The following is a 27910-nucleotide window of genomic DNA, read 5'->3' as shown; positions in this document are numbered from 1 at the left end:
GTCAGTGGGATGCAACTGCTCCTTAAAGGTATAGAAATAGAATGGCATAGAGCTGCATTGTAGGCTGGACTGAGTGAGGCAAGATTGTCCCAATGAGTAGCTTGACCCTGAGGGTAATGAGACAAATGCTTGATATTCTGAAACTCCTTCATATTCTAGTTCCCTAGATATACCATGACATACCAGAGACCTCTTTGCTGGAAGTTCTTCAGCACCATTACCACATGTGCTGTGAAGTGGATTGCAGATATGAATGCCTTTATTTTGTGCCAGTTCTATTATCATAAGAAAATTGGAAGCAGATCCTACTAATTTAGGAAGGAACTTCATGAGCCTTTTGTAGGTGAAACCCTCAATCCAACTCTCACAACAACGTATTACAGATAATGCAGAGCAATCATAAGAAAGATCTTGACCTCTAAATCCAGAGAAAAATAAGAGCCAAAAGTGAAGAGCTTAGTAAAATCTGAGGAGGAAAAAGATCAAGGAAAATCTTCACTTCATGTTAACTCCAGAAATTAAATTCTATCTAATAACAGACAAAAACAGTACAAATACCTCAGATTTTAAAAAGGTGATAGGTATATTTATATTGGAATTTCAAGCAGCTTCTATTTAGTTTGATGGCACAAATCCAGTTAACAGACCAGCTCTGCTAAAATAAAAGTTTTAAAAAGTTAATTTTTTTTTAACTACCACACATTCTCCCACAATATGACAGAAAATGTGAGTGTTTCAGGACTTGCAAACCACATTATATGGGGCAGCTTTTGCCACAGCAAGAATCACAGGAATAAAGGTGGAGTTGAGAATATTCTTAAAAATGGATCTGTCACCATGTCAGAAGCACCTTGAGAAAGGTATTGACGATTAAATCACTCTTTGTGGGAGAAAACTCAAATTACTATATTGTTTACTTAGACTGCTACAATAAAAAAACAAATAAATATAAATAAAAAAACCATTGGTAATTAGCACAAGGTAGGCTCAAGCGTTTGCTGGCTAAGCAGTTTCTAGGCTTTGCTTATTATGGCAATTGATTCTTATCTTCAGCAACAGGGTTTAGTGGAGAGAGGCCTGGGCCTACAACCAAGATCTCAGTAAAATTCTGTGTGTGACCCTGGGAAAACCATTTAACATTTCTGCACTGTAGACAGCACCTTAGTATTTTTCATCTTAGAGATGAGTTGGAATCTCTTGCAGCGTTTCCTATGTGACCATCCCCAGTCACGTCCTGAGATAAGCTCCTATAGTAAATTGTTCTAGTGAGAAATCCCATCTGTTTCATATTTTTAAGTATCAGTAACTTATTTGAATAGGTCAAGTTGGAGCCTTGTTTTTTTTTTTTTTTTAATTCGGTGGTGTACCATTTTGTTAAGCTTCTTGAAGCCAAAGATTAGTATTGCTTTTTCTTTGTATTCCCAATCCTTAGCACTGATACATAGTATCGATGCCTGATACATAGTAAGGACCTAATTCTCATTAATTGGTGCTTATTGTAATTTTGTGTCAGTTTGGTCTTTGCTTCATCAGATCTCAAACTCACTGTGTCCGCAAAAGAACTTATTCTCTTCCTCACCTGCAAACTCCCCTTTTTCTGAATGTCTCTGCCACTGTTACTAAGGAACTGGTATCATTTCAGGTACCCAAGCCTGCAGCTTCAGCATCATTCTCAACTTCCCCCTCCCCCAATGCAGTCCTTTGCCAAATCTTGTCATTTCTTTCTTCCTAACATCTGTTTTTCTCTCTGCCCAGACAGCCACAACTCCCATCCAGGCCCTCGTTTTTCCCTGTCTTAATAGGCTTTAAACAGTCTTCCTGCCTCAAGTATCTCTACACTCCAGTCAGTTGTCAGCCCAATAATAAGTCAGTCTATATCAACTCAAGGCTCAATAAACCCTAATGCAAGGATCCTTGATCTTTTTTACCTCTTAATTATCAAGCATTTTTCTTTAGCGGAGGGAAAGGAATTAAAAACCTTTATGTTAACATAGTCAAGCAAAACGAATTCTTACATTGGCCACACTCAAAAATGTGTTTCTCATTCTGCATATTAGACCATTGGCCTCTATAGCAATCTGGTAAAGCTTATGGATCTCTTAAATAAACTTTTTAAATGCATAAAGTAAAATACGTAGTTATAATTATAAAGGAAGTCAATTATACCAAAACACAGTTATCAAAATACCTTTCTTTAAAAACTTATAGAGATCCTAGGTGAAGATCCTCTGTTCTGATCATTTCCTTTCAAATGGAAGGTCTCAGGCCATTTAAAACTTGCAATAACTTGGCCAGTTTTTCCCTTCCATATCTTCTCAGACTTTATTCCCCTCCCTGTACTCGGACAGATTTGGCCTATTGCTGTTCCTTCCAGGAGATAGTTCTTTTTCCATGTCTTTGCATTCATCGTCTCCCATGCCTAGAATACTCTTCCTCCTCACTTCCACCTTCTAAGTTCCCTCAGTATCAGCACAAATCCTACCTTCTTTGGGAGGCCTTTATAATTCTCTCATTTCCCCCTCTGGTTACCTCTGCTCTGCTCTGTGTTTAATTTGTATGAGCCAGTTGTTTTCATGTTATTTTCCCCTTAGAATGTGTGCTGCTTGAGTGTTAGGATTATTTTTACCTTTTTTTGTATGCCTAATGCCTAGCAAGTAGTAAGTACTTAATTATTGATTAATTGATTTGACTATATACAGGCAGCTGATTCAGAAATGATAATATCAATAAAGGGCCAATTCCTATCAGTTTCATTTTTTTGTAATACTATTTAGAGCTTATCATGTCAGCACTTATCAGGTTTTTGCTTGTTTTTTTTTTTTTTTTTTTTTTGTTTGTTTGTTTGGTTTTTTTAATCAGATTAGCTAATGGTTGGCTGGTTTGAATTTTCCTCCAGAAAAAAAAAAAAAGAAAGAAAGAAAGAAAACAATCAGTTCTTGGTTATATTTAGAAAAGTATCGGTGAAACAATAGATTTAGGGAAGAAGACAAAACATTCCATTTTGGACATTTTGAAGTATAGTCATCCTGGGGAGATTTATGTGACAACTAGCTATTCTGGTGCTGGAATCCAAGAGAAAGATAAGAATTGTATACATGTATAATTTTGGGAATCACCTAGGTAGGGATGATTGTTGAACCTACTATATTTGGATCTTTTTTAGATTTTTGAGTTTGAATAAATAAGAATTTTCTCTAGGATTTTTGTCAACAGACTAGAGATTGGGCTTTTGACCAATCTGTGCTGTTGGTGGTGTTGGTTTTAACTTTTTATTATTTTTTTTAAAACCTTTGATTGTTGTCATATTTTAACCTTTAGAGGACTTTATCATGGGAATAATGGTGTCACTTAATGCAGGCATATACTAATATAGAAAAAAAGTTAAATTTTTTTTTTTAATTTGAAAGGAGTGCTGTGATTTCTGGAATATAGTTTTTCTAGAAGAGGTGAAAGAGGGAAAGGTCTCTCTGGGAGGACAAGAACTAAGGATTATATATAATCCTATCCATGTGACTGAGAAGATAGCATATACTCTTTCATTTATGGTTCCTGAACTACTCTTAAATGCTTACAAATTTGAAGTGGATATCTTATTGAATGATTGCTGTTTCTTCAGGTGTTTTGGTAATATCCAAGAAAACCCTCTGGAGGGAGAAAATTTTTCTTGTCAACTCTTTCATTGTGTCAATACACAAATGAATCAGCCTTTTTTCTCATCAATGTGCATGTTTCTTCAAAAAAGCCAAATCCTATTTTCAGCCTCCCCATGCCATGACTTCTGGCCCTGTCCACCAAGGAGTTCTTCCCAGAAGATTCATTCAGCACCTTTGGGGCCTTGCTGGCTTTCTCTGGAAACTGACAGGAATGGCACAAATCTCAGGCCAGTCGGCAGTAGGATAAGGCCTATGAGGGACCACTGCCATTTCATCCCAGTCTCAATCAATCAATGAATCAGGAAGTGCAATGTGCAAAAAAGAGCAGAAGGAAGTCCAGAAGAGGACACAAGCAAACCAGACAACGTTGGAATTACCAAGTTACAGTTGAAATAGCCACATCCACACAACAGTAATAGAGATTCACCATTTCTTGAACAGCTCTCTCGTTCGGTTCCAAGTCAGGTTTTGTTTGGTTTTGGCAGAAGGAAATGTTTGACGACTGATTTTTGTCAATTTCATAATAAAAATTAAAAAAAAAACTTTTTAGAAGAATGTTTTATAGAGAGTTAAAACCTACAGTTCCTATCCTTTGGATTTTCACTATAAATGGATTCTGGTACCAAAATCATTTGATCCAATTACAGACAGAGAGCAACATACAAAATTAATAGAACTCTTCCATTCAATAACATCAAAATATCAAAATATTTAGTCTATAAAAATTTATCCTATGCAGCTAGAAATTTTAAGCAGAAGGGACACAGTTAAATTCTACAGTCTACTGATTCCTTCCAGAATTTCATGGACCTCCCAGGGCTTTTGGGAAGGCTTCTGTTAACAGGCCTAGCACGTAGTTCCATCTGTTTGTCTTCACCATACCCCTCTAACAGAGGGAACAACTGGTTAATAGAGAAGGAACAATTAGAGGAAGTGTCTCTACAGGCAAAAGCCAAACATGGATATGGATGTTTTGGAGAGTGTCTTTGGTATGAAGCATCAGAACCCTGATCATGTCCTTCAGGAATCCTTGTGTGCTCAGAATCTTGTTTTTAACCCAGAGAGAAAGAGGTCCTTGGCTCTGAGTTAGGTCTCCATTACTCACCAGCTATTGAGGTGGTTGGGGTACTAGGAATGAAACAGGCTTTGGGAAGATAGTATTGAAAAACCTATTTCAGAGAATAAGAGCAGTGCATTAGGCTCAGAAGGTCTAAAAAGAGTTCTTGGAGCTTGTTAGGGATGGACTCGGGCCAGAGTGCGATTTGGTTTGTTAGATGCTCTGCTCAGGAACACAGATCTGGCATGTTTTAAAGCAGACAATATATCCCAGCCCTGTGACTTCTTTGTCCCAAGCCCTGCAGAAGTGCTGACAGGAAGGCCTGTGGAGGGGTAGGCGTGGGGGAGACTTGTGGGCTCTGCTATCGCGCTGATTCCAAGCTGAAAAGGACCTTAGAGTCATTTTATTCAACCTCCAGGAAGGGAAGGAAGTACCTGCCAGGAGCACAGTGCCATACTCGTGGGGGCACTCATCCTAGAATCTGGGGGTCCAAGATCCTGTAAGTGTCACAAGCAGAAACTCTTGACTCTCTTAGTGGCCAGATTGGTGGATGCCTTTTCAGAGCTAGAGAACGCTGCTTCTCGGGACGGCTCATCAGAGCTTGTGTTCCCCCTCTCTTCATCAGAGTACAGGCTCCTACAGCATGCAGCATCAGTGAACATCACTGTGCTGCTGGAGGAAAATGGCCCTGTTGGGGACCAGGATGTTTTTTAAATGGGCTGTAGGCTCCAAAGAGAATTTCAAAAGATGTTGGAACATGATAAGATCTGGTAGGGCTCCCTCATGGGAATAAGAAGTTCTGAAGATCCCTCTTTAAAGGGCAGTACTCTTTTGTGGATACATTCTGAGGGGTTATATTCCAGACCCTGCCCTGAGTGGGTGATGGCACGGCGCCAGTCCTGGAACACCAGAATCATCCGTTTGCAGGTGTAGAATTAAAATTGTCCCAGGGTCCCCCAGGCAGTCAGCATCAGACCTTGGGTGGGCGGTCTTCCACACCCCAAGTCAGCATTCTGCACAAAGGGCATGTTGCTGTACACCTTGTTTAGGACAGATGTCTCAGCTGTGCCCAGAGCTTCCTTGCTGCTGGGGAAGGTTCAGTGCTGGGAGCAAGGGAGTGGGAAGGGCCATATCCAGAAATGACAGGAATGAAAGAAATGCTCCAATTAAAAAAAAAAAACCTAAGGTTGAGGATCATAGGATTTAGAGCTTAGAACCCCTAGAAATAATCTTGTAGTCTAAGCTTCTTAGTTGATGTGTTTTCTGACAGTCCCTGGCTCATAGGCAGCAGAGTGAATTTTGTGCTGAAAGAACAAAATAGAATTGTGTTATCAGGATAAGCCATAAGCAGCTTCAGCTACCTTGGCTTCTCCTAAGTCTGATGCTTTTCCCTAGTATATTAGGACCCATTAGTACTGCCTAAAGGTAGTAGCAAGTACCTAAACAATTACAGAAATACATAGAGGATGGTGAGGGATTCTAGTCCACATTACCCTATTTCAAGAGTTTTTACAATTTTTTTTTAAGCAGGGGAAGGATTAATGGGGGAAAGGATGGTATAGAATTATATTGTCATTAAAGTAGGGAATTCCCATAAGGAAATGCCCCAAATTAGGGTCAGCATATGTTCTACAATTTATAATCTTGATTTACCAAAAGTCACATGGCCAGTATGAGTCAGAGGTAAAACAAACTTGGGTTTACCTGAGCCTAAGGTCACCAAACTGCCGCTCTGATAGCATTCTTATAGCCTCGTCTTGCAGCATTGTAGAAAGATGTTCATGTAGTATATATGTAGAATATGTAGTTCTAAAAGATTTGCTTAAATGCTTTGAAAGCTGTGTGGCTTAATCACCATGGATATTCACTCCATTGAAGCAAATACCCCCCCTACTTTCTTAGGAGTACCTCCACTAAAACCCCACTCTTCTGCTTCCTCATGATGAGGAGATGACTTTGGGATAGTGAAGGCTGTGCCGGCGGGTCAACAAGCTTTTCCAGTAGAAACTGGCTCTAAACAAAACAGCCCATGAACCTTTTGACTAAGAACCATCCTAGCTAAATGTGGAGATGCTCATTATCAGAAGGTTGGCCACCAAGTGAAACTGGGGGTGGGGAGATTGGCATTGTGACTCATGGAGTGCTAAAAATAACTTAAGGTGGCCTGTGGCCCCCATCCACTGGGAAAGTTGAGGTGAAGTGGCAGAAAGGAAGGCAATAATTTGTCATTTTTTTGGATCATTGCCCAATAATTCAGTTCAATAAACCTCAAGTATCTATGTATTCAGAAAGCTTTGGGGAAAATACAGACTTTAGGTAGGAGAAAGCTTCTGTCCTCATGGAAATTGCAGCATTTGTATATAGAATGCCTGTCAGTAATGGCACAAATAGAGAAATACAACTGTCCTTATGAATTAGTAAAGACGTTAGCAGGGTATAGTGGGCTGTGGAATAGCTAAGAACCTCACAGTGACAAAACAGACAGCACAGAGTTTTTTACTCTGCCCTCCCTGTATAGATCATCCATCTTCTCTTCTTCTAGGAGTAGAGGCAAATAGAGGCAGATCAGGCTTATGGGCAGCCACCTGCCTGCTAAAGTTTTCAGGAACCTCAGCTGTCTTGTCAGATCTGCCCCAGAACTCCTGATGTCGCCCCAGCATCCTGCTGCTCTCGACTCAGGCCGCGTGGTCCCTGCCCTTGGCAAGACCGGCTCTCCGATGGCCAGTATCCGTGATGCTCCGCCCAAGGAACCTTGTGGTGATGAGCCTGTAGCCATCCTGTGCTCTCTCCACCCTCCCTTTCCTCTCCCCCGAGTTCAGCCCAGGCTCCAGCCTCTCCCTCTGAACACCTCCCTGGGGGTCCTAAGCAGAGCATGTGAGCTGCCCATTGGATGGACGCATTTCTATTTCTGCGGAGACCTTAAAGGCGCCCCAGCCTTGTCCTCCTCCTAAAACCCCACTTGCCAGATCTTGTGATGCCACCTCCACTCTGTCTCTGTCCATCTCCTTGTCTCCACCCAAGCATCTATCCCGTAGCTCGGAACCCCTTCCTTTCTTGCTGGAGCTACCAGAAGCCTAACTGTGTCCTGGACCTGCCCATGTCTCTGCCACTTACATTTCCTTCTTTGCCTGTTGCTGCAAAAGTAACATCCACATCCCTCCAGAGCTTTCTCTCAGGCCTGAGCTCACCTTTTCTCCCTCCCACAAACCCTAGCTTATTTCAAGTTCAGCTCAGGATCCCCCAGTCTAGGAAGCCTTTCTTACCTGGAATAGCCGGTCCAGCACTGAGAACAGGGTCCTGGGTCTGGAATCTGTGAAAACAAGGAGCTGGCTGGGCTTCTCCGGTGCTCCTGGGGGCCCTTCCCCAGAGACTAGCGGCATCTTCCTGCTGCTTCATGTTTGGGTCACATTTCTTATATATATATATATATATATATATATATATATATATATATATACATACATGTAGCAGACAAATCACATTTGTACACATGCGTACACACATTAATACGCATTACACATGTGTACATACACAGGTCTCCTTCAATAGGAGGCAAAAACCCACTTGTTTTTACTTTTTTTTCCAATCCCCAGCTCTTAGCATGACCCCTTGCATGTTCTGGGTGCTTAATTGATGTTTATTGAATTGAAGCAAGTTTTGTGCTTAGTCCGATTTGTCCTGGACATCCTGGGGGATGCAGTTAGAACACATGTTTTCATCAGCTGGCCACTCCACACAGCAATCAGACAGACCCACTGACCTGAAAGGCTGACGAGCCTGGGGAGGGAGACCACAGTCACACCAAATTTGTCTCAGTTTGCAAAATCAACAAAAGGAAACTTTGAGTAATTAAAGTCTCCTAACCCCCTCTCCCCCACACACATCCCACTCCCTTTCCCCCTCCCCCCACTCTGGAGCCACGGGAACTGGGCTCTGGGAATCCCAGTGGGGAGCTTCCCGGGGGTCAGAAGGCTCCCCCACGCCCCACCTCCCCTCCCTGGGACAAAGTGCAGCCAGAGCTGCCCTAGATGTCAGAGACAGAACCGAGGCAGGCCACCTTCTCCATCATCAGTACCCTAGGCCTGAGCCCAAGAACTAGCATGCGAGAGAAAAGGGGGGGACCCTAAGCACAGAGCCGTACCCGGGGTCCTGGGGTCCAATAGCAGCATTCCTCTGAGGTCTGCAAAGGCCAGCACTTAAAGGGGCAGGAGGACAGCTGGGAAAGAGAACAAAGCGGGCAGGGGCGCCCCGGGGAGGAAGGACGGATGGACGCAGCCCCAGGAAACAGCTGAGAGAGCTCAGCCCAGCGGGCTGCCTTCCTCTGTTCAACAGTTCTTGTGCCACAGCAAACAAAAGATGTACACTCTGATTCCCTGCTCTGTTTGGATTGGGATGTTGGATGATCTGTGGGAGGGAGGGAAGGAGGAAGGGAGGCAGAGAGGGAGAAAGGAGAGAGAGAAAAGGAAGGAGGGAGGAAGAAAAAGGGAGAGCAGGGAGAAAGAAAAGGAAAGGAAGAGAGGGGAAAAAGAAAAGGAGAGAAAAGGAAAGAGGGAAAAAGGAGAGGGAGAGGAGAGAAAAGGAAGGAGGAAGAAAAATTAGAGGAGGAAAGGAAGGGGGAGAAGGAAAAAAGTAAAGGCGAGAAGGGAGGAAGGAAAAAGAAAAGGGGAGAGGGAGAGACAAGAAGGGAGGAAGAAGAGAAGTGGAAGAGGGAGAAGAGGAAGAAAAGGAAAGAGGGAGGAAAGAGACAAGAGGAAGGGGGAGAAGAGAAAAGGAGGGAAGAAAGAGAGAGGCTGGAGGAAGAAGGAGACAGGAGAGTGAGAATAGGGAAGGAGAGGAGAGAGATGGCCCAGAGACAAGGAGGTCAGGGTAGTTTCTGTTCAGCTTGCCCATTCGTGCTAGAGGAGGCGGCAGGGGGCTTTATCCAATGTAGGACCTGCTCACCAAGGGCCAAGGCAGCCACAGCACAAAAGGCCCTGACTGTTTTAGCTCAGTGATAAAATTAGAAATGGACCACTATTCCAAGTATGGAGGATCCACTTAGACCTTGAAGTCTTTGTCCTGTGTTCTGATGTGAACTTGTGGCGGATCATAAAAAGATTGTCCACAAACATCATACACGTCAACGGTTTATCTTTGGACTATCTCCCACCCAATGCCAAATGCCCCAGTCTCTTCGTTGGTTACTGTCCACCTTGCTGTGCCCAGGGCCATACTCCAGATTGGGAATGCCAGGACAACAGGAAACTTGTTCCTCTGGCATTTAGCCCTGTGGTACTAATAGTACTGGCAACTCACATTTCTATTAACAATTTTAAGTTTTACCAGGCACTTTACTCAGTCTTCTTCTGAAATAAGTAGACATAAATGTGGAGCAAACAGAAAAAGTCTATCAGAATCAATTCCCTTCTAGGATTTATGGTTGATTAATGGGGATAACTATCAATTCTCCTCCCCCCACACCAAAAATCCCAATAAAGCCCCAATAAATTATTTTGAGGAGCAGTGATAAAATAAAAGAGAAATGCTGTCAACTACTTGACCCAGTCCCATTATACAATAAGATAATGTCTGGACTCTCTGAGCTGAGACAAGACAAGGCAGCCGGGAAATAGAATGGATGAGCTGCCCAGGCAGCCCTACCTGAGGAGTTTTGATATTGAGCAAAGGAGACAGGGAAGGGGCGGGAGCCAGAACCAAGGTCAGGCTGCTAGGAGACAGAGCCAAACCCTAGAAATTCTTGGCAAGTGTCAGGGGTAGTTTTGGCCATAAATCCAGGACCAAGCTGGACTTTTATCCAAGAATCTGGAAAGGAGCAGAGTCCAATGCAAGCACACATCTCTAATACAGAAACTGAGGCCGGAGATAGGAGTAAACAGAAGAAAATGTCAGGATAATAAGTTAATACTGTGGACTGAGAGAAGCCCGAGGGAAAACCCTCTGGAAGAAAGCAGAATGCTGCAAGTCCTGGTGGATGGTCCGAGAAGAAGAGGACTCGGCCGCAAGGACCGCAAGAGAAGCTGGGAGAAACGAGCCTTGAGATGCAGGATGCATTGTGAAGTGCATCAAGAGCTCGGGAGGAAGGATCAGGAAGGAGAAGCAGTAGCTTAGAACAGGTGGTGAACTTCAGGAATTAGACTTTCTGAAAGCTGGACTGCATTGAACAAAGTAATGACTGAGACCACAAGGAAAAGTTCAGATCCAACCTATAATAATGACACCTACGTTACACAGCTTCTACTTTGTGCCAGGCACTTGGGCTAGCAGGTGCACTGATCCCCACAATAAGCCCGGGAGTTACTGTCTCCCTTTTACAAAGGAGGAAACTTGCCCCAGATCACACCACTACAAGCATCTGTGACTGGTAAATGCAGGCTTTTCCTGGCTCTACTCTGGCACTATACCCACTATCACCCATCTCCTTAAATCTCTCCAGAAAGCGCTGGAAATGACTGATGGAACTGAACTTCTTCAGAACCCACAAAGATGGCAATGTGGACCTGCTGGATCATTAGCAATCCCTCTGCTGTTCTCTGCACACTTTAAGGCATCCCCCAAACTCGTGTTTATCCAGCTTGTGCGCCAGCCTGTCATGGATGTGCCTGTCCTGTGTGCGGGCCAGGTTAGGAGCAAGCATGAGAATGGGTGGGATGTAGAAGAATTATAAAAACATGCTTTGCTCGAGTTTCTGGTGACAAGGCTCTCTCCCACTCCCATTAGTCAGTGAACCAGCAGTTAATGGGAGCCCGGCTACCTGGCCACAGATTGCGAGGCCTTAATGAAGGCTGGGTGGCTGTTGGAGGAAGATCTGGGGCTGGAGCTGGTGCCCGAGGTTCCTTCTGGCTCTGACAAAAGAGGACAAAGTCTGGGGACTTTTTTGCTTATTTGGGGGAATCTCCTCTGTAAAGCAATCACAGCAGTATGGGCTCAGCCTATACCCACAGGGTTTATCGAGAGAATCAAGCAAGATAATGTGTCTGTGTTTTGAAAATTAATGTTTGCTTTAGGAAGAGAATGTGGTTTGAGTATCGAGGGCCAGTGGGGAGCGGGGCTAGTGAGTGGTGGGTGCAGAGCAGGGGCCCAGAAATTTACTGCCTTTGGTGAGCAGGTCCAAGTTTCTTTGTATTTGAGCCTCAGTTTCCTCATCTGTGAGGTGGGACCCTGCACTTCCAAGGGATCTCGGCATCAGATTCAGAATGGGAAGAGACCTCAGAGACCATCTCACCTAGTACCCCCGTTTTACCCATGAAGAAACTGAGACCTGTTGAGTTTAAATGGCTCACCCTCGACCCCCAGTCCAGGGCTTCATACACCTTAAAGCCAGGAGAAATGTGAGCAGGGTGGTGGGGCTGGAGGAGGTTTGGGTGCCGGCAGAGTGCCATGGCCTCCAGGATCCCTGCCTGGGGAGGACCCACGGCCCATTGGGGATGCCAGAATGTGCTCATGAAGGGAGTGTTCCCTGTATTCCAAGAGTGCTCACACCTGAACGCAGAACCAGGCCGACAGAGGGAGAGGGATGGGGGAGGGGGCGAAAACCAGCCACGAGTAAAGGGACTCATTCATCTGATCTGGGCTTGTTTGTCTGACAGACCCGTGGCTGGGGGCTGGGCCATTCACCGCCCCGCAATGGCCATCTTCCTGGACCCATGGGGCTTACAGGGATCCAGGTCCTTGGGAACTGTGGGCGGGCAAGGCAGTCACCCACCCTCCCCAGGCAAGCCTGCAAAGGAGAGAGCTGGGAGAGAAGAACCAGGCTCCGGGTCGGAGATGTGATCCTGTGGCTTCCAATAGGTCATTAATTGAGTACTGGAAGGTCCCCTGAGCTCGTTTGGCCACCCTCCCCCTCTCTGCCTTCGTTCTATAGATGAGAAAGCTAGGCGCTGGAGATGTGGTCTGTCCCCGGTCAGAGAGAACCAGGGGCTGACTGAGGTAGACTGGACCCTAGGGGCTCCCACTCCCCAACCCAGCATCCATTTTGCACCACCTGGGACAATTCATAATTCCTGCTCTCTGTCACCATAATTTTATCACACTGCAGTAATTAGTGTGAAGGCAATAAAGAATTCAATGACCAGGAAGATTTTTTTTTTTAGTTTCCAGTAGGAACTAGATTTAAAGTCAGACTCTGAGTTTTAAATGAACCTTTAATTTTATTCTGCTTAGTCATGAAATACATCCTGTGTCCTGTGTGTGCTGATTGCCATCCAACACCAGGGGGTGCCCTGGGTATTAACCAATCCAAGCCAACTGGTTGCCATTCACTACTAAACTGTACCCCCATTGGAGCTGGTACCAAGTCTAGGAGTATCCAATCAGAACTCTTGCCCCCAGATTTTTTTTATTAATTTTATAATTATAATTTTTTTGACAGTATATATGCATGAGTAATTTTTTTATAACATTATCCTTAGTATTCATTTTTCCAAATTTTCCCCTCCCTCCCTTTACTCCCTCCCCCCGATGACAGGCAATCCCATACATTTTACATGTGTTACAATATCACCTAGGTACAATATATGTGTGTAAATCCAATTTTCTTGTTGCACAGTAAGAATTGGATTCCGAAGGTATAAGTAACCTGGGTAGAAAGACAGTAGTGCAAACAGTTTGCACTCATTTCCCAGTGTTCCTTCTCTGGGTGTAGCTGTTTCTGTCCATCATTGATCAACTGGAACTGAATTGGATTTTCTTTATGTTGAAGATATCCACTTCCATCAGAATATATATACAGTATTGTTGTTGAAGTGTATAGTGATCTCCTGGTTCTTTGCCTCCAGATTTTTAACTATTTCCTCCTCCTCTTCATAGCTGTCAAGAGACTTCTGCAAGAAACATTATTTAGAAAAGTGTTTCATGAAAGACAGTAATTCTCAAAAGTGTGGTTCAGGACCCCTTGGGGTTCTCGAGGCCCTTTCATGGGGTCTGTAAGGTCAGAAGCATTTTTTACTAAGATACTATTTGCCTTCTAAAATCATCCTCCCTTCCCTCTCTGTATGAGATCAGCCCTGTCTTCTATTAAGCCAGATATTAAAGAGATTCGCAAAAATATGTCAAATGATACATATCCACTCATCTTGCTACGTTTTTTGGTTTTGGAAAATTATATCTCATGTTATTTATTTCCATATATAATTGTATTTTAAATGAATTGATAAATATTTTTAATTTTTTTCAGTTTTAATTTCTAATATGACAAATATTGATGGATGTAACCCACATAAACAAAAGCTCTTGGAGCCATCAATAACTTTCCAGAGTATATAGGAGTCCTTTTTTAGAGTGTCAAGGAGTCCTAACTCCAAAAAATTTGAGAACTGCTGGTCAAAAGGATGAAATAAATTTTGTTACTATTGTGGTCTCTGTGATTTCATTACTGTAGGGAATTTCCAGGGAGAAAACTCTGTCTCCCAGTGCAGATCAGTAGCTGTTTTGTAACTTCATTGGTATTATAATTGGAGGACTTACCTGTGTGACTTTGGGCAAGACATTTCATATTCCTTGATGTGATTTTTCTTCATTGTCCGTGGCTCAGTATCTGTTGTCACCCCTAGATATTTCCTGTATTTGCTAGTTAATCCCAATTCATCCTCCTGAGATGATGCTTACTAGTTGTGTGACCCTGGGCAAATCACTTCACCCTGCTTTCCTCAGTTTTCTCATCTGTAAAATTGAGTTGGAGAAGCTAGAATGAAGCTGGAGAAATGGTGAACTACTCCAGTATCTTTGCTAAGAAAACCTCAAACGGGGTCATGAAGAGTCGGACGTGATTGAAAAACATCTCAGCAACAACCCCCTGGTTCTGTTTGTGCTGTCACTGTTAGGCCTCTTTAACAGCAGACTTAACTAAGGATTGTGCTTATCGTTTTAAACTTAACTTATTTTTATTGATGCCTTTTGTTTTTACATCTCCATTTCCAAATATATCTTCCCCACTCTTCTGCCCAGCAAGCCCCTTAAAAAAAAGGTTTCTAAAAGGAAAATCATGCAGCTCAGCACAGCAGCTCTCACGTCAGCCACATCTGCTGGTATCTGAAATATTCCATACCCGGAATCCTTCTCTTAGGCCAAGCGTGGCCATTCTATCCCATTCCTTTCTCCAGGGGGTTCTTCTCAGTACCATTATTCCAGTCAGTATAGGTAATTTTCCTGGTTCTGCTTGCTTTTGTTTGCACAGGTTAGTTCATCAAGGTCTTCCTGTGCTTCCTTGATCTTCATATTTGTCATTTCTTATAGCAGAAATATTGCTATATTTAAGCACTGCGGTTTATTTACCAATATTCCCCCATCAGCGGCCATCTACTTTGCTAGAGTACAGAGTACAAAACCATAGTCATGGGGGGCCTTTAGGGACAGATGCTTAACATTAGGATCTCTGGATCAAAAGGCATAGACATTTAGTCACTTCCTAAGCATCATCATCAAATTGCTTTCCAGATTGGTGGGACAAGTTCAGACTTCTGCAAATGGTACATTAGGGCAACTGTCCTTCACAGCCCTTTTAACACTATTTTTTTATCATATTTTATCATTTATTATTTTTATATTTTATCCTCTTTTCCAATTAATTAAGCATGAGGTGACTCAGGAGCTAAATCCCAAGTTCTTTCCAAAGTATTACTTTCTGTCTCATGGTTTCCCTGGAAGTGCTCATATGCAAATAAGGTCCCAGACCAAACCCACTTCCTTGTAGTTTGGGCCCTTCCTGGCTCAGAGTGAATGCCAATAGCAGTTGATTTTGTTTTTATCAGAAATCCTAAGGTCTTCCCCTCCCAGACTGATTTTTTTTTTAAGATGGACTAGGTAAAAGATCATTCTCTGCCTTGTTTCTTACCTCACTTTATTCATTGATTGGGTGTTGCTTCAGTTAAATCTGCTAAAGATCTTAGCTTATAAAAATCAAGGTCTCCCACTGCATCCAGGGCTATCCCCAGTCATCCTGATCTAGATCTGGCCACTGCACCCAGGTGGCTTTGGAAGAGAAAATGAGGCACGTGACCTTGTGCAGCCCCTCCTCACTTCTGTCCAATTCACTTGCGTGTCACAGCATCACCTCATGGTTTTCATCAAGAACCAAGGAAAAACAACCACAATATTTATTCCCATACCACTCATGCTCTGCATTTACCCCTCTCTCCAAATCCTCCCCTAATAAGAATGGCTGCAAAATAGCAATGAAAAATAATAGAGGGATATTCTCTTCCTGGTGGGGTTTTTTCCTCACATGTATTTCAGACTCAAAAGTTACATTTTGATCCTTTGCTTTGACATGGAAGTGATTTGAGTTTTCTAAAACTCTTCCAAACTGCAAGGGCTTTAATGAAAAGGTCAGAAACAAACCATGGATGTGTTATCTGAGGCTCTGCAATGCTGTCTGCCATCATTAGTTGCACTGACTTGTTTTGCCTAAAGAAGTTATCCCAGTTAGCCAGGGTGATGATGGTAGATTTTAACAACCAACTCTCAAAAATATTGATAATAAACTTGGCACACTTTTAAAGCTTATCTGTATGCATTATTAACAATTTTCCCCTTCTGTTTCTTGTTTCGAAATCACAAAACAATGAATCAAGCCCTGGTTTCTAACATTTACCTATTTTTAAAATGTAAAATGATCACACTGAAAATACAACAATCATCTCTCAAGTTTGCTCCAGAAAACTCTAGTATATAACCTATGAGGGGAATTAAATTAAATAGCTTCCTAACTATGACCACATGTAGTAAGATCAAGAAATAACCTTTTTGATTTGATTTTTCTTGTGCAGCAAGATAATTGTATAAATATGTATGCATATATTCAATTCAATGTATTTTTTGCCGTGTTTTAACATATATTGGACTACTTTTCATCTAGGGGAGAGATTGGGGAAAGGAGAAAAAATTAGAACACAAGGCTTTACAAGAGTTAATATTGAAAAATTATCCATGCATATCTTTTGAAAATTAAAACGCTTTAATTAAAAAAAAAAAAAAGATCAAGGAATAATAGGTGGGCAGCTGTTTATACTTCTCCACCACATGCAGAAATACCCCTAAGATGCTTTAAGGGACACTGTCTAAATCTTCTCTGGAAAGGCATCCTGTTTCATGGAAAAGAAAAGAGTAACTAGATGGCCAATCCAGGATGTCTGACCCTATGATCCTTTGATTTTTAGAAAGGGAACAAGACTTTATTAAGCTCCTACTATGTGCCAGGCAGTGTGCTATTTCAGAAATATTATGTCATTAATTACAACAACTCTAAGAGGTAGAAGCTATTCTGTGAGTCCCAATTTGTACCCTAGTTGTGTGAAAACTTTTAAGCTTCTTTGACTTTAGCTAGGTTTGGTCTTTGGACAGCAGCCATATAGTTCATCATCAAGTCCATACTGGAAGTCTTAAACTTGGCAGGAGTCGATGGAACTGTGTGCCTGAATTATTCTTGGGACATAACATTCAAGAAACTAGGATCCTTCTCAAACCACTATGAGATAGCAAACAAGGATTCTCCTGGAGGAAAGCCACCAGAGGTGGTAAAATTGTATAGTACAATGTATAGTATATAGTATAAAATTACATAGCATAATGATTGTATAGTATGGTAAAATTGTAGCATAATTAAACAGGAACTGCCTCAGATTTGAGCAACAAAAGGGGGAAGGGGCAAGAACCAGGAGAATCTACCAATGAGATGATTAGTCCTTGAATTAACAGGACTTGATTATGATCATAATTTTTGAAAATAACCAAACTATAAAACTCTTTCCTCCCCTTTCATTACAGGCTGGAACCAATGGTTACATGGCTCCAGAAATCTTGAAGGAAGAAGAAAGTTATTCCTATCCTGTGGACTGGTTCGCTATGGGCTGTACTATTTACGAAATGGTAGCAGGGCGAACGCCGTTCAAAGATTACAAGGAAAAAGTCAGCAAGGAAGATCTAAAGCAGAGAACCTTGAAGGAGGAGGTCATCTTCCAGCATGCCGGCTTCACGGAAGAAGCCAAAGATGTCTGCCGGCTCTTCCTGGCCAAACGCGCAGAGCAGCGCCTGGGAAGCAGGTAAAGGCAGGGGAGGGAGGACATTCCCGAGGTGCCTTTGGGGTGGGGGAGCAGAGGCCACCCAGTAGTCCCCCAAGGGTGACTGTCTGCCCCTGCCTGATGGAACCACAAATGGACTTATCAGAGGCCTGGTCCCCTCCTCCATCACCTCCTCCATCTACTCTGGGCTCCTCTTAAATATTAAGCATTTACACAGGCCAGGCGCTTTTGGGCACAGGGGGCTCATTTCCCACTAAGGGAGGCTGAGGTCAGATGGAAAGGTCTCCTGATCCTTAGGGACAGCAACAAAGCAGATGGCTGTGCTGCTGGCTCCATGTGATTTCCTGACACAGGGCCTGATAGTGTGCCATTTTACAAGGAATTGGTTGGCAGGAACCTTCATTTGTGGGTCTTTGGCTCCTTGGTCATCACCCTTGTGGGGCTGCCCCACTCCATGGTGGCCATGGACCTCGCAGAAGTGTTGGCAACACCTGGGGCTTTGAGGCTCAGGATGGACCCCTGCAGGGTGCCATGATGCTACATGTTGTCTCCCTCATGAGAATGGAAGCTCCTGCACTTAGCCCAGTGCCTGACCCTCAGGAGTAAACGCCTGATGGTTTATTGATTGGAGCTTGTCGTTCCACCATCTGTCTACCATAGAGACACCACACTGTTCTGTCAGGTAACAGGTGTGCTACTGAGCATGGGACAGTGGTGGGTGTGGGGACAGTGCGGTGTAGATGATGGGTCAGTTTTATTGCTTGTCAAAATGAAAACAAACCCAGGTCATCTTGCCAAAAACCAGTGAGATTCATAATACACAAAATCGATATATGTTATAGGTTACCTACTGCAAAGGCATGGTTTGGTTAAACTCTATTTTCTCTTATTGTGAGGATGCTTTCGAAACTCTGAAAAAACCTATATGGACATGTGATCTAATAGGTTTAGAACAGTGACTCTGCCAGTGTCATAAGGATGTATGTGGAGCCTGAGCCAGGATTAAAATCCAGGTCCTTTGTTTCCTAATCCAGTGCACTACACAGCACTTCCTTAAAAGTTTTTTTAGATTGTTGTTGGGTTATTTTTTTCTGCAAACTGCATTTTTGTGCTCCATCTAAACCAGTCTATATCCCTCAACCCATTGCTTGATTAAAATGTTCCTCCGAATTTTATAAGCTTTCAAGGTCTATATTCATCTTTTGGGGTTCTTTTACCACTTTTATGGATTGATTTCATTAAAGTCATGTGACTTTTTAAAAAAATAAATGTAGCAATGCTTTTAAACCCCAAGTCAGTATTGTTATTCCCCTCATGTTGCTATTGCTCAAAATATGTTTGTTGCACCTCATTTGAAATTGCCTCTGTAGGTTTCAGTATATTCTTCTAGCTACCCTTAGTGGCAGAGCTTTGCCTTTTGAGAACGGACTTTAGAAACAGGAAAGTTACCTGGAGGCAAGCTAAATGAAGAGAGTGGGTGATCAATCTGGGTTATTACTGGTTTGAGTCCAAAAAAGGGGGGGGGTATAATTAGACAAGTTTCCTCATTGCAAGTGTTAATAATTGCCTAAGTTGGTTCTGAAGGTAATTCCAAAGCTAAAGCTTAGATAAGTGAGGAAGATAATGCTTGACTATCCTCTCTGAACCTTACTTTTCTTAGAACTTGCCTAATGAAGGAGCTGAATTAAGAGATCACCAAAGCCCTTCCAACTGTAAAATCTCATAATTCCCAACTGGATGTGTAAATTCTGTGATTCTCCTTAGTTTAAAGTCATGGGTTGTGCTTTTTAAAAATAGGAAATGGACAAAATGCTCAAGGAAGATGCTATCCCAGAACATGGGTTTTGCCGCAGGCTTCATACTACAAAGCATCTGTTGTCGTGGGTCTCTTGAATAACTGTTTGTGAAGTTAAGGAGCACAGCATATAAATAACAGCTGCTCGATAACACATCCTCCAACATTTGCATTCTGACTCCTCATTGATTCTTAAAAAAAAAAAAAGTTTCATCCAAATAACAAAACGTGAGTGTTTTCCTAAAGTCTGAACACATTCCAAGATGGCAGATGGCTCGGCCCGGGGTCCAAGCGTTTGGACATTTCAGGGAAGACAGAGCTCCAGGCCTGGGAGAGGCTCCCCGTGACCCGCAGTCCATCCTTCTTCCAGAGAAGCCGGGAATGTTCCCTCACCCCTTGCTCAGCTCCCTCATGGGACTGAATGAGGTGGCTCTGGCCCAAGGAAGATGCGGCCTGCAGGCTTCCCCAAAGTCTGGCTGTCTCTTTTCATTACGTGGCCCCTGAGTGCGGCAGGACAAGGGCCCCACCGAGCTTCGAGGCTCCCGACAGAAGTGCTTCCAAGAGACACACAGGAGATGACCCCGACATCTGGGCCGGCCACCCATTCTCCGGAGCCGGCCGTCAGCAGGTGCCTCTGGCCTCGGTCAATAGAAGGAGAAAGCTCCACTTTTCTCCCCAGCCTGACTTTCCAAAATGGGGAGAGAGCGTCTGTTGCCTCCCTGAACCCTGTCCCGCCAGACTAAGAGGTGGGAGAAGCTCCTGGCCCCTGGGTGCCAATGCTGAAAGCTTCTGCGGGCTGTGCCAAGCCAAACTGGGATGATGGTAGAGCAGATGCCCCAAAGTTGCCAGGCCCGGGCCAAAAGTAACAGCCTTGAATACTACTTGACCACAGAAGTGGGGGGAGCATCCCCAAGCTCCACCAGGACTGTGGGAGGGGGGCCTTCTTTGCAAGCGTTTATCCTGTAGCTACAGTGGGTTGGGCCGCTGGACCCAGGGAGAGGGAGGGAACCCGGGCCCTGCCCTCAGGAGCTGTCGGAACCTTAAAGAGCTTGTGATTGCTCTCTCTGGGTGGGAATGTCGAGTCAGGAGGCTGAGGCCGGCCCATCTGTGCCTTGTTTTGCCAGTGTGCTATTAAAGAGCCGCTGTTCCTGATGTAAAGATTAGTCTTGTAATGCTCCCTGAGGACACTAAGCCTCTCAGCTTTCTCTAGCTGCATCAGTTAAAGCTCCTCAGAGCTCATTTTTATGTGTACTTTTGACCTCTGGAAAAATGTGCTCCCTCCTGCAGTCAGGAGGCAGTGGGGCTCTCCAGAACAGCCTTGCTGGCCCTCCCTGGCCAGAGTCCAGAGCATCCACCAGCCCCCCATAGGAGTAATTGCTCTCTTGCCATCCATGATCTGACTTTGGTTTTTAGGGGACCCAAGACTCTCCATTTTAATTGCAGCAAAGCAAAGTATCTGAGAGACTCCCCGAGCCACAGCAGGGCTCTGCAAAGGACCCCAACTTGTGGGAGGAAACTAAAGGAGCTTCATATCATTAGGTTCCAGTAGATGGCAACCCTGTTGCTCTCTTGGATCAGTCAATCCTGACTAGAATGCTTTTTAGAAGGAATAGGCAAAATATTAGAGCATTGCATTCTGGAGCTCCTGATTTGGGTTTGTCCCACAGTGGAAATGTTTGAAGAGATGCTGAAAGAGCCCTCTGGGAGCCCTAAGTAAAGAATCTGAATGGAAACAGGTTGAGGTTCACGAGATAGACATATCTCTCAGGGTATCAAGAGACAGACCGACAGACACAGAGAAAGAGAGAACTGGACGGAGGAAAGGAGGAAGGAAGGGTGTGGTTTGGGGTGATTAGCTGGGACCTGAGATTTCATTAGGAAACTCAAAGCAGAAATCCCTCCACTGAAGTAGGTCTTGAATTTTCCTCAAAATAATAGGTCTAAAATCCTTCCATTCCACTTCTATTTGTTTGAATTTTATATTAAGGTAAGTTATAAATTTGATGCTTGTTTTAATGCATAAAATGTAAGATATTGACCCAATTTATTTATTATCTTGTGGCAAAAAGAGCAAAATAAAATACCACAAGAACATATGGCTAATTTTTATTAGAATAGGATTAATCACAAGCAGGTTATTTTTTCTCTTTTAACTTGGTTAGATCAGAAAACTCTTGCTATAAAAAAGGGAATTTGCCATGAAAGAGCCTCATTCCACATCCCAGCCTCCTGTTTATTTCATAGAGGCACTGGGCTGAGAAGAACTTGGGAGGGTATGTGGTCTGGCTTGTGCTTGACCTCCTAGGCAGGGGCAGGCCCAGTGTGGGTGGGTGAGAGCCCAGGCAGTGGTCAGGGCTATTATCACTATCAAGGCTGTTTTTCTGGAAGGAACTTGGATAAACCAGAGAGGAATCAAGAAGACCCAGCTGGGCTTAAATCCCTCTGACATTCAGAGTTAACAGAGACCTTTCATACAAATGACAGTGGCAGGGAAGCAGACTGGGGCACTTGGGTGTTTTAGAGCAGGCTGTGTAGGGGTGCAAGTGGTTGAGTAACCATCACACATCCGAGTCAACTGGATAAGCTCTGAAGAGCCTGCTGTAAGTCTGGGAGAAGCAGACCTATAATCAGCTTTATCATCAACATCATCCTAAGGTTAAATAGATACAGTCAGATACAGAGACACACCCCTAGACAGACACAGATGGACAGTTAGATAGACACATAGACATAGAGATTAGCAATTATTTTAGTAGAATAAGGGTGGGTGTATTGAATAAAGGGTCAGTTGTACAATTAAGAAGACCTAGAGCCAAATCCTGCTTCTGAAAGATCAATTTTGTGATCTTGGGTAAGTCAGTCAATTTTTCTGTGCCCTACACTGATCAGTCTATCAATCAATATTTATTAAATGCTTCCTTTGCCTGGGGGGTTTCCAAAGCAGGAATTCTTTGTATAAATGAAATTATAGGCCCAGACCAAAATGATGAGAATGATGATAACTTTGACTAGTCACATTCATTAATGTTGTTGACAAAATGACTCAGAATTGAGTGGCCACAACGAAAGTGACTTTCAAGACCATTTTCTCTCTTCCCGCAATTTCCAGGGAGAATGGCACCTAAAAGATTTTACACAAGTTTCCATTCTGTTATTAAATAGCTCACATTTTCTAAAGGATGTAATTGGTTCCATGGTCTGGTGCCATTCAAACAGATGAGAAAGCAAAAAATAATCTGGTTGTTTACTCAGGAGTCTCCAGCATCTTAAACTAATGGGGTCTGGGAATAGGAGGGGAACAATCAGGAACAAGGAAGACTATAGTCCTGCTTGGAGCCTCGGGGAGGATAATTGCCTGTCCCTGACTCACTGCTTCTGTGGCAATGCATGTAGACACAAACAGATCCTAGAATTGCTGCTCAGAAAAAACAGCACACCGGGCAGCATTCTTTGTTTTCTCCATTCATCTTTAACTCTTAGCAGATTGTTCAGCCTTCCAGGCTCCTATTCCCAGCTAATTTCCCTTATCTTAAGGAGAAGAGGGAAGGTCTCTATGCACCCCCTGGAGTACAGGGAACTCCCTCTCTTATGTAGGGAAGGACAGACAACTCCCTGAATACACTGATTTCTCACAAGGGCTCCTTTTGGTTGGTTTGTTAAATTTCAGCTGCCTTCTCCTGTCTTTATAGAGAAGAAGGGGACGATCCCAGGAAACATGCTTTCTTCAAAACCATCAACTTCCCCCGCCTGGAGGCCGGCCTGGTGGAGCCTCCCTTTGTGCCAGACCCCAATGTGGTCTACGCCAAGGACGTCGGCGATATTGAAGACTTCTCGGAGGTCAGGGGGATTGAATTTGATGAAAAAGATAGAAAGTTCTTTAAAAAGTTTGCAACAGGCGCTATTCCAATAGCCTGGCAAGAAGAAATTATAGAAACGGGACTATATGAAGAACTCAACGACCCCAATAGATTGTCCAGCTGTGTGAATGGCAGCACATCCAAGTCCGGGGTGTGTGTGGTACTCTGATCCAGGACCGTATTCTGGAGAATTCTTGGGTAGGGCCTGGTCCATCAGAAGCTTTTCACCACCTGCGCAGCCAGCCTGGTGACACGTTTCAACTTGGAAATCACTTTGAGGTCTGCAGCCCTGTGAGTGCGTAGAGTAGCCACAGTAGCCACATCTCACACTTGCTGGAGAGTTTCTGCAATTTGTCCATAGTGGTATGGCCGATAGTGGCTGAGGCAGAATTCAAACCTAGCTCTTCCAGGTCCAGCCCTGACAACCTAGGACTGCCTGCGTCACAGGTGGGGCTGCAGAGGCTTAGCCCAGCATCCTGCACACAGCAGGTCCTAGGGAAACACTTCTTCCCCCCACTGAATGGATTATCTCCTTTTGGTTAGGGGTTTACAAAGGCAGATGACGTGTCAATTTTTAGTGAGGACTACAAAAGGGATACTTGGGTTTATTTTGATAAGACTAAAAGTATGAGCATTTCACCATCATGTCCCTATGAATTACGCAAAGTCTCCGAGACAGAGAATGGGACTCTGTGGTGTGTTCTGAAAATGATCATTTGCAATTCTTGGTAAACAGTCATTTTTTGTTTGTTTGTTTTCCCTCTTCATCTTTCATTTTTTTCTTATACTGTGAAGTTTAAATGAAAAACTTTACAGGAGGAACAATTCCTGGTCTTGTCTTTTAAAAAAAGAAATTGTATATTTTTCATAATATTACAGATACAAGAGTAGTTTTAAATTGCATTAGCAGATCTCTATAATAATCCTTTAAATAATTCACAATTTTAACTTAAAATTCCTTTGATGGCAAAAATGTTTTCATCTAATAGATATATGGATTGATCAAGTACTAAGATAGATTCAGTCTTTTCCAGCAAAAGCAAATTCAGGGGGCAGCTAGGTGGCACAGTGGATAGAGCACCAGCCCCTGAGTTCAAATCTGGTCTCAGAGGCTTAACATCTCCTAGCTGTGTGACCCTGGGTCACTTAACCCCAATTGCTGCAGCAGGAGAAAAAAAAAAGCAAATTCAGATCTTAATATCATGTAATAATAATAAAAATAACAGCTAACATGTACAAAGCACCTACTGTGTGTCAAGCACTGTACTGAGAATATAACAAATATCTCATTTGAGCCTCACAACTGCTTTGGGATCTTCATGTAATTCATTGTTTTGGTTACTTAATCAAAACTTCAGTCTGTAATTTAGACACTGAATTCTCAATCTCTAAAAGAGTTTTGTTTTAAATAATTACAGGCTAAGTGAAAATGAACATAATCGATATGTATCTAATAGAGTTTCTTTCCCTTGAACATTTTCCCAGTGTAGTGAATTCTAATTTCAAGCAGTAAAAGAGAAATGGAGGAACTCAGAAACTGACCAAAAAGGATCATGAATTTCAAATGGTAAATGATATTTCAGTATATATTATATACACACACTCATCTCATTATGTGAAGGTCTCCAAACTCCATGCTTTAAATTAAATGTCTTTGGACTCAAATCAAGATCTGTAGAGATAGAGAAAATGTGTCTATATACACAGACATAGCCACACAATTTCTTTTTAGAAATCCTAGAATTATGAGAATACATTTTTTTTAAAAGGATGACTTTATAAGCTGATTAAAACTTTCAAAAAATACAGCCTTAGAATCTTGACCAACTTGACCAATTAACCAGAACCTAATAATGTACATTTTCCATATTCAGTCATTAGGGAAAAGAGGCAAATAACAAAGACATATATACATATATAGATATGTGTGTATGTATATATGTGTGTGTGTGTATATATATATATATATCCTTATTGGGTGTTAAAAAAAAAAAAACTCAAAACAGGTTCCAGGGCATACCCTGGGGCTCAATATATATTCAGCCCAATCTTTTCCATTATCTAAGTTAGCAAACTTGTGGAATGAGAATTGATGTACAGAGTGACAACTTGGATAGATCACCAAAGGACCTGGACTCAAGAAGACCTGAATTTTAACTCAACCTCTGTTTACTATCTGTGTCACCCTGGAAAAATCATGTAATCTCTGTCAGCCTCAAGTTTCCTTTTTAAAATAGAGATTATCATAGCACCTATCTGATAGGATTGTTATGAAGATCAAGATACAAAGAGCAAATCATAAAGTGTAAGTGGTTATTATTAGGAAAGTGGATTTGTACATTTTTAGGAAGATTTCCACCCAAAGAATTGGGAAAGGGGTGTTTTCCGGTTAGAACTTGATTAAATTTAAGCAGAATGTCCTGTTAATAGAGGTCTCCAGGTTTAGCTTTATTACAAATGTAAAAAAAAATCATATATACATATATAAATGTGTGTATATATATATCTATGTATATCAATTAGATCATGTATTATTTTATTGGCTTTGTAAATTTCATGTGTAAATCTGTATAACATTCTAGAATTTCTATTTCATGAGCAGTGGAATTAAATAAACATCACGAACCCATTAAAATTGATTTTATTAAACCCATTTTGTATGCTGAGTTATACCTAGATGCTCTCTGGGATCAAATACCTATTCAGTCCATTCAGATAGCCCCCATCATATCAGTGACCATTCATTAAACATCTAAGTATTGGAGATACAAAAAAGCACAGACTGCTCTCAGGGTTCTCATAGTCTTAGTGAGAAACATCATCACATAAATACGTACCAGCCAGACAATTATACAGGATAGATTGGGAATGGCCTCGGAGGAAAGGCATGAGGTCGTGGAGGGACTGAGAAAGGCTTCTTGTAGGAAGGCCGAGAAGCTTGGAAGTAGAGATGGGGAGGGACAGCCAGTAAAAAGGCCCAGAGCTGAGATGGAGCCTTGGATTGAGGTTTAAGAGTGAGGCAGGCCTCAGATCTCAGAGCATTTGAGGGTAGAGTGGGAGAAATGGGGTCAGGAGCTGGAAAAGCGGGAAGGGCTTTGAATGCCTAACGGAAGGAGCATTCTCGATCCTGGAGCCATCTCTCTGGGAACAAGCCTCTTAGGGCTTGGCTACTTCTTGAATAACCATTATCATTTCATCACCAGCCCCATGATCTTAGTTTTGCCAACCGGGGAGGGCTCTGTCAGAGCTTGCCCTTCAATGCCATAACCTCAGAAAACTCCAGGCCTAGAGTATGAGAACAGGAGCTTGGCAGATGACACAGATGACACATTGTACCTGGAGAAACAAGCCAGCCCTGCCCTTTCTTTTTATTGACCTGGCCATTTGTCATTGCTTTATTTCTTGCTAAGGTCTTTACAGTCTGGTCTAGGAAAGATACTAGCTATTAAAAAGGTCGAGGTCTCCCGCTGCATCTGTGGCCATCATCCATTGTCCTGGCCTCCGATGACCGCAGGAGAGAGGGAGACTGATGACTTTGCATAGCCCTGACTCACCTAAATCCCACTCACAAGTCAGACATCACGCTTCTGACGTAGTGGGTTCTCTCCTGAAAACTGAGGACCCACAGGAAGAAGCGACCTTTCCTAGTCGGGAACAACTTCACACCCGTATCCACAGCTTTCTGTGCAAAGAACAGGTTGCCCAATTTTCAGGGGAAATTAATCCTTAATCAAAGATGACCAACCTTATTAACAACAACAAAAGTCATTCGACAAGCATTTATAAGAAAGCTGCCTCCTTAATCTAGTGACTGATTTATTGTCCTTTTTGAAGACTCCTGGCTGAGTACCAGCACTAGAGGGGTGAGTTATTCTGTCCTGTATTTTAAGTTGTGGGAAAGCATCAAAATGTCAGGCAATAATTATGACACTACCAAAGATAGCTAAGACTTCAGGCTCCTATCAAAGGAATTAAATCAAGTGCCCAGTCTTTATCAGCCATTTGTGCAAGACCATTTTACAAAGGAATTAGGCAGAAAATAATGCTTAGGGCAAGAGTTCTTAATTCTTTTTGTGCCAAGGACACCACCCTTTGTTGGCAGTTAATAGAAACTCTAAAGACTCTTCCACATCATGTTTTTAAATTTCACAAAATAAAATATATAATTACATTGAAAAATAGTTATTCTGTTTGGACAAGTATACATATATTGTATTTAAGTTATACTTTAACATATTTAACATGTATTGGTCAACCTGCCATCTGGAGGAAGGGGGGGAAGGAGGGGAAAAGTTAAAACAAAAGGTTTTGCAATTGTCAATGCTGGAAAATTACCTATGCATAAATTTTTTGTAAAAATTAATTAATTTAAAAAAATTGTTATTAAAATATTTTTGAAGGCCATACCTCCCAGGTGAGTTACAGGCCCTTAACCAAAAGGGAGGTAGGATTCATCAGGAAAAAAAGAGCAGTGGGAGAATACAACCAGCAATCTCAGGTACCACAGTCATCTGCATGGCAGGAGAAAGAAGAGT

The 27910-nt window shown here is 42.6% G+C and overlaps 1 protein-coding gene across 1 annotated transcript in view; it reads left to right on the top strand.

The window, feature by feature from the left end:
- Positions 1-26295, top strand: part of GRK7 (G protein-coupled receptor kinase 7) — a 43704-nt gene extending 17409 nt beyond the window's left edge. The window contains exons 3-4 of the mRNA XM_074298475.1: positions 17470-17744; positions 23208-26295. Coding sequence (XP_074154576.1) covers positions 17470-17744; positions 23208-23544 — 612 coding nt within the window. The 3' untranslated portion in view covers positions 23545-26295. The remainder of the gene's footprint in view (positions 1-17469; positions 17745-23207) is intronic.
- Positions 26296-27910: the final 1615 nt, after the last annotated feature.

The sequence above is a fragment of the Sminthopsis crassicaudata genome, chromosome 3 (genome assembly GCF_048593235.1).
Source record: "Sminthopsis crassicaudata isolate SCR6 chromosome 3, ASM4859323v1, whole genome shotgun sequence".
Lineage (NCBI taxonomy): Eukaryota > Metazoa > Chordata > Mammalia > Dasyuromorphia > Dasyuridae > Sminthopsis > Sminthopsis crassicaudata.
The sequence above is the reverse complement of the archived record's forward strand: the minus strand, read 5'-3'. Positions and strand labels throughout refer to the sequence as shown.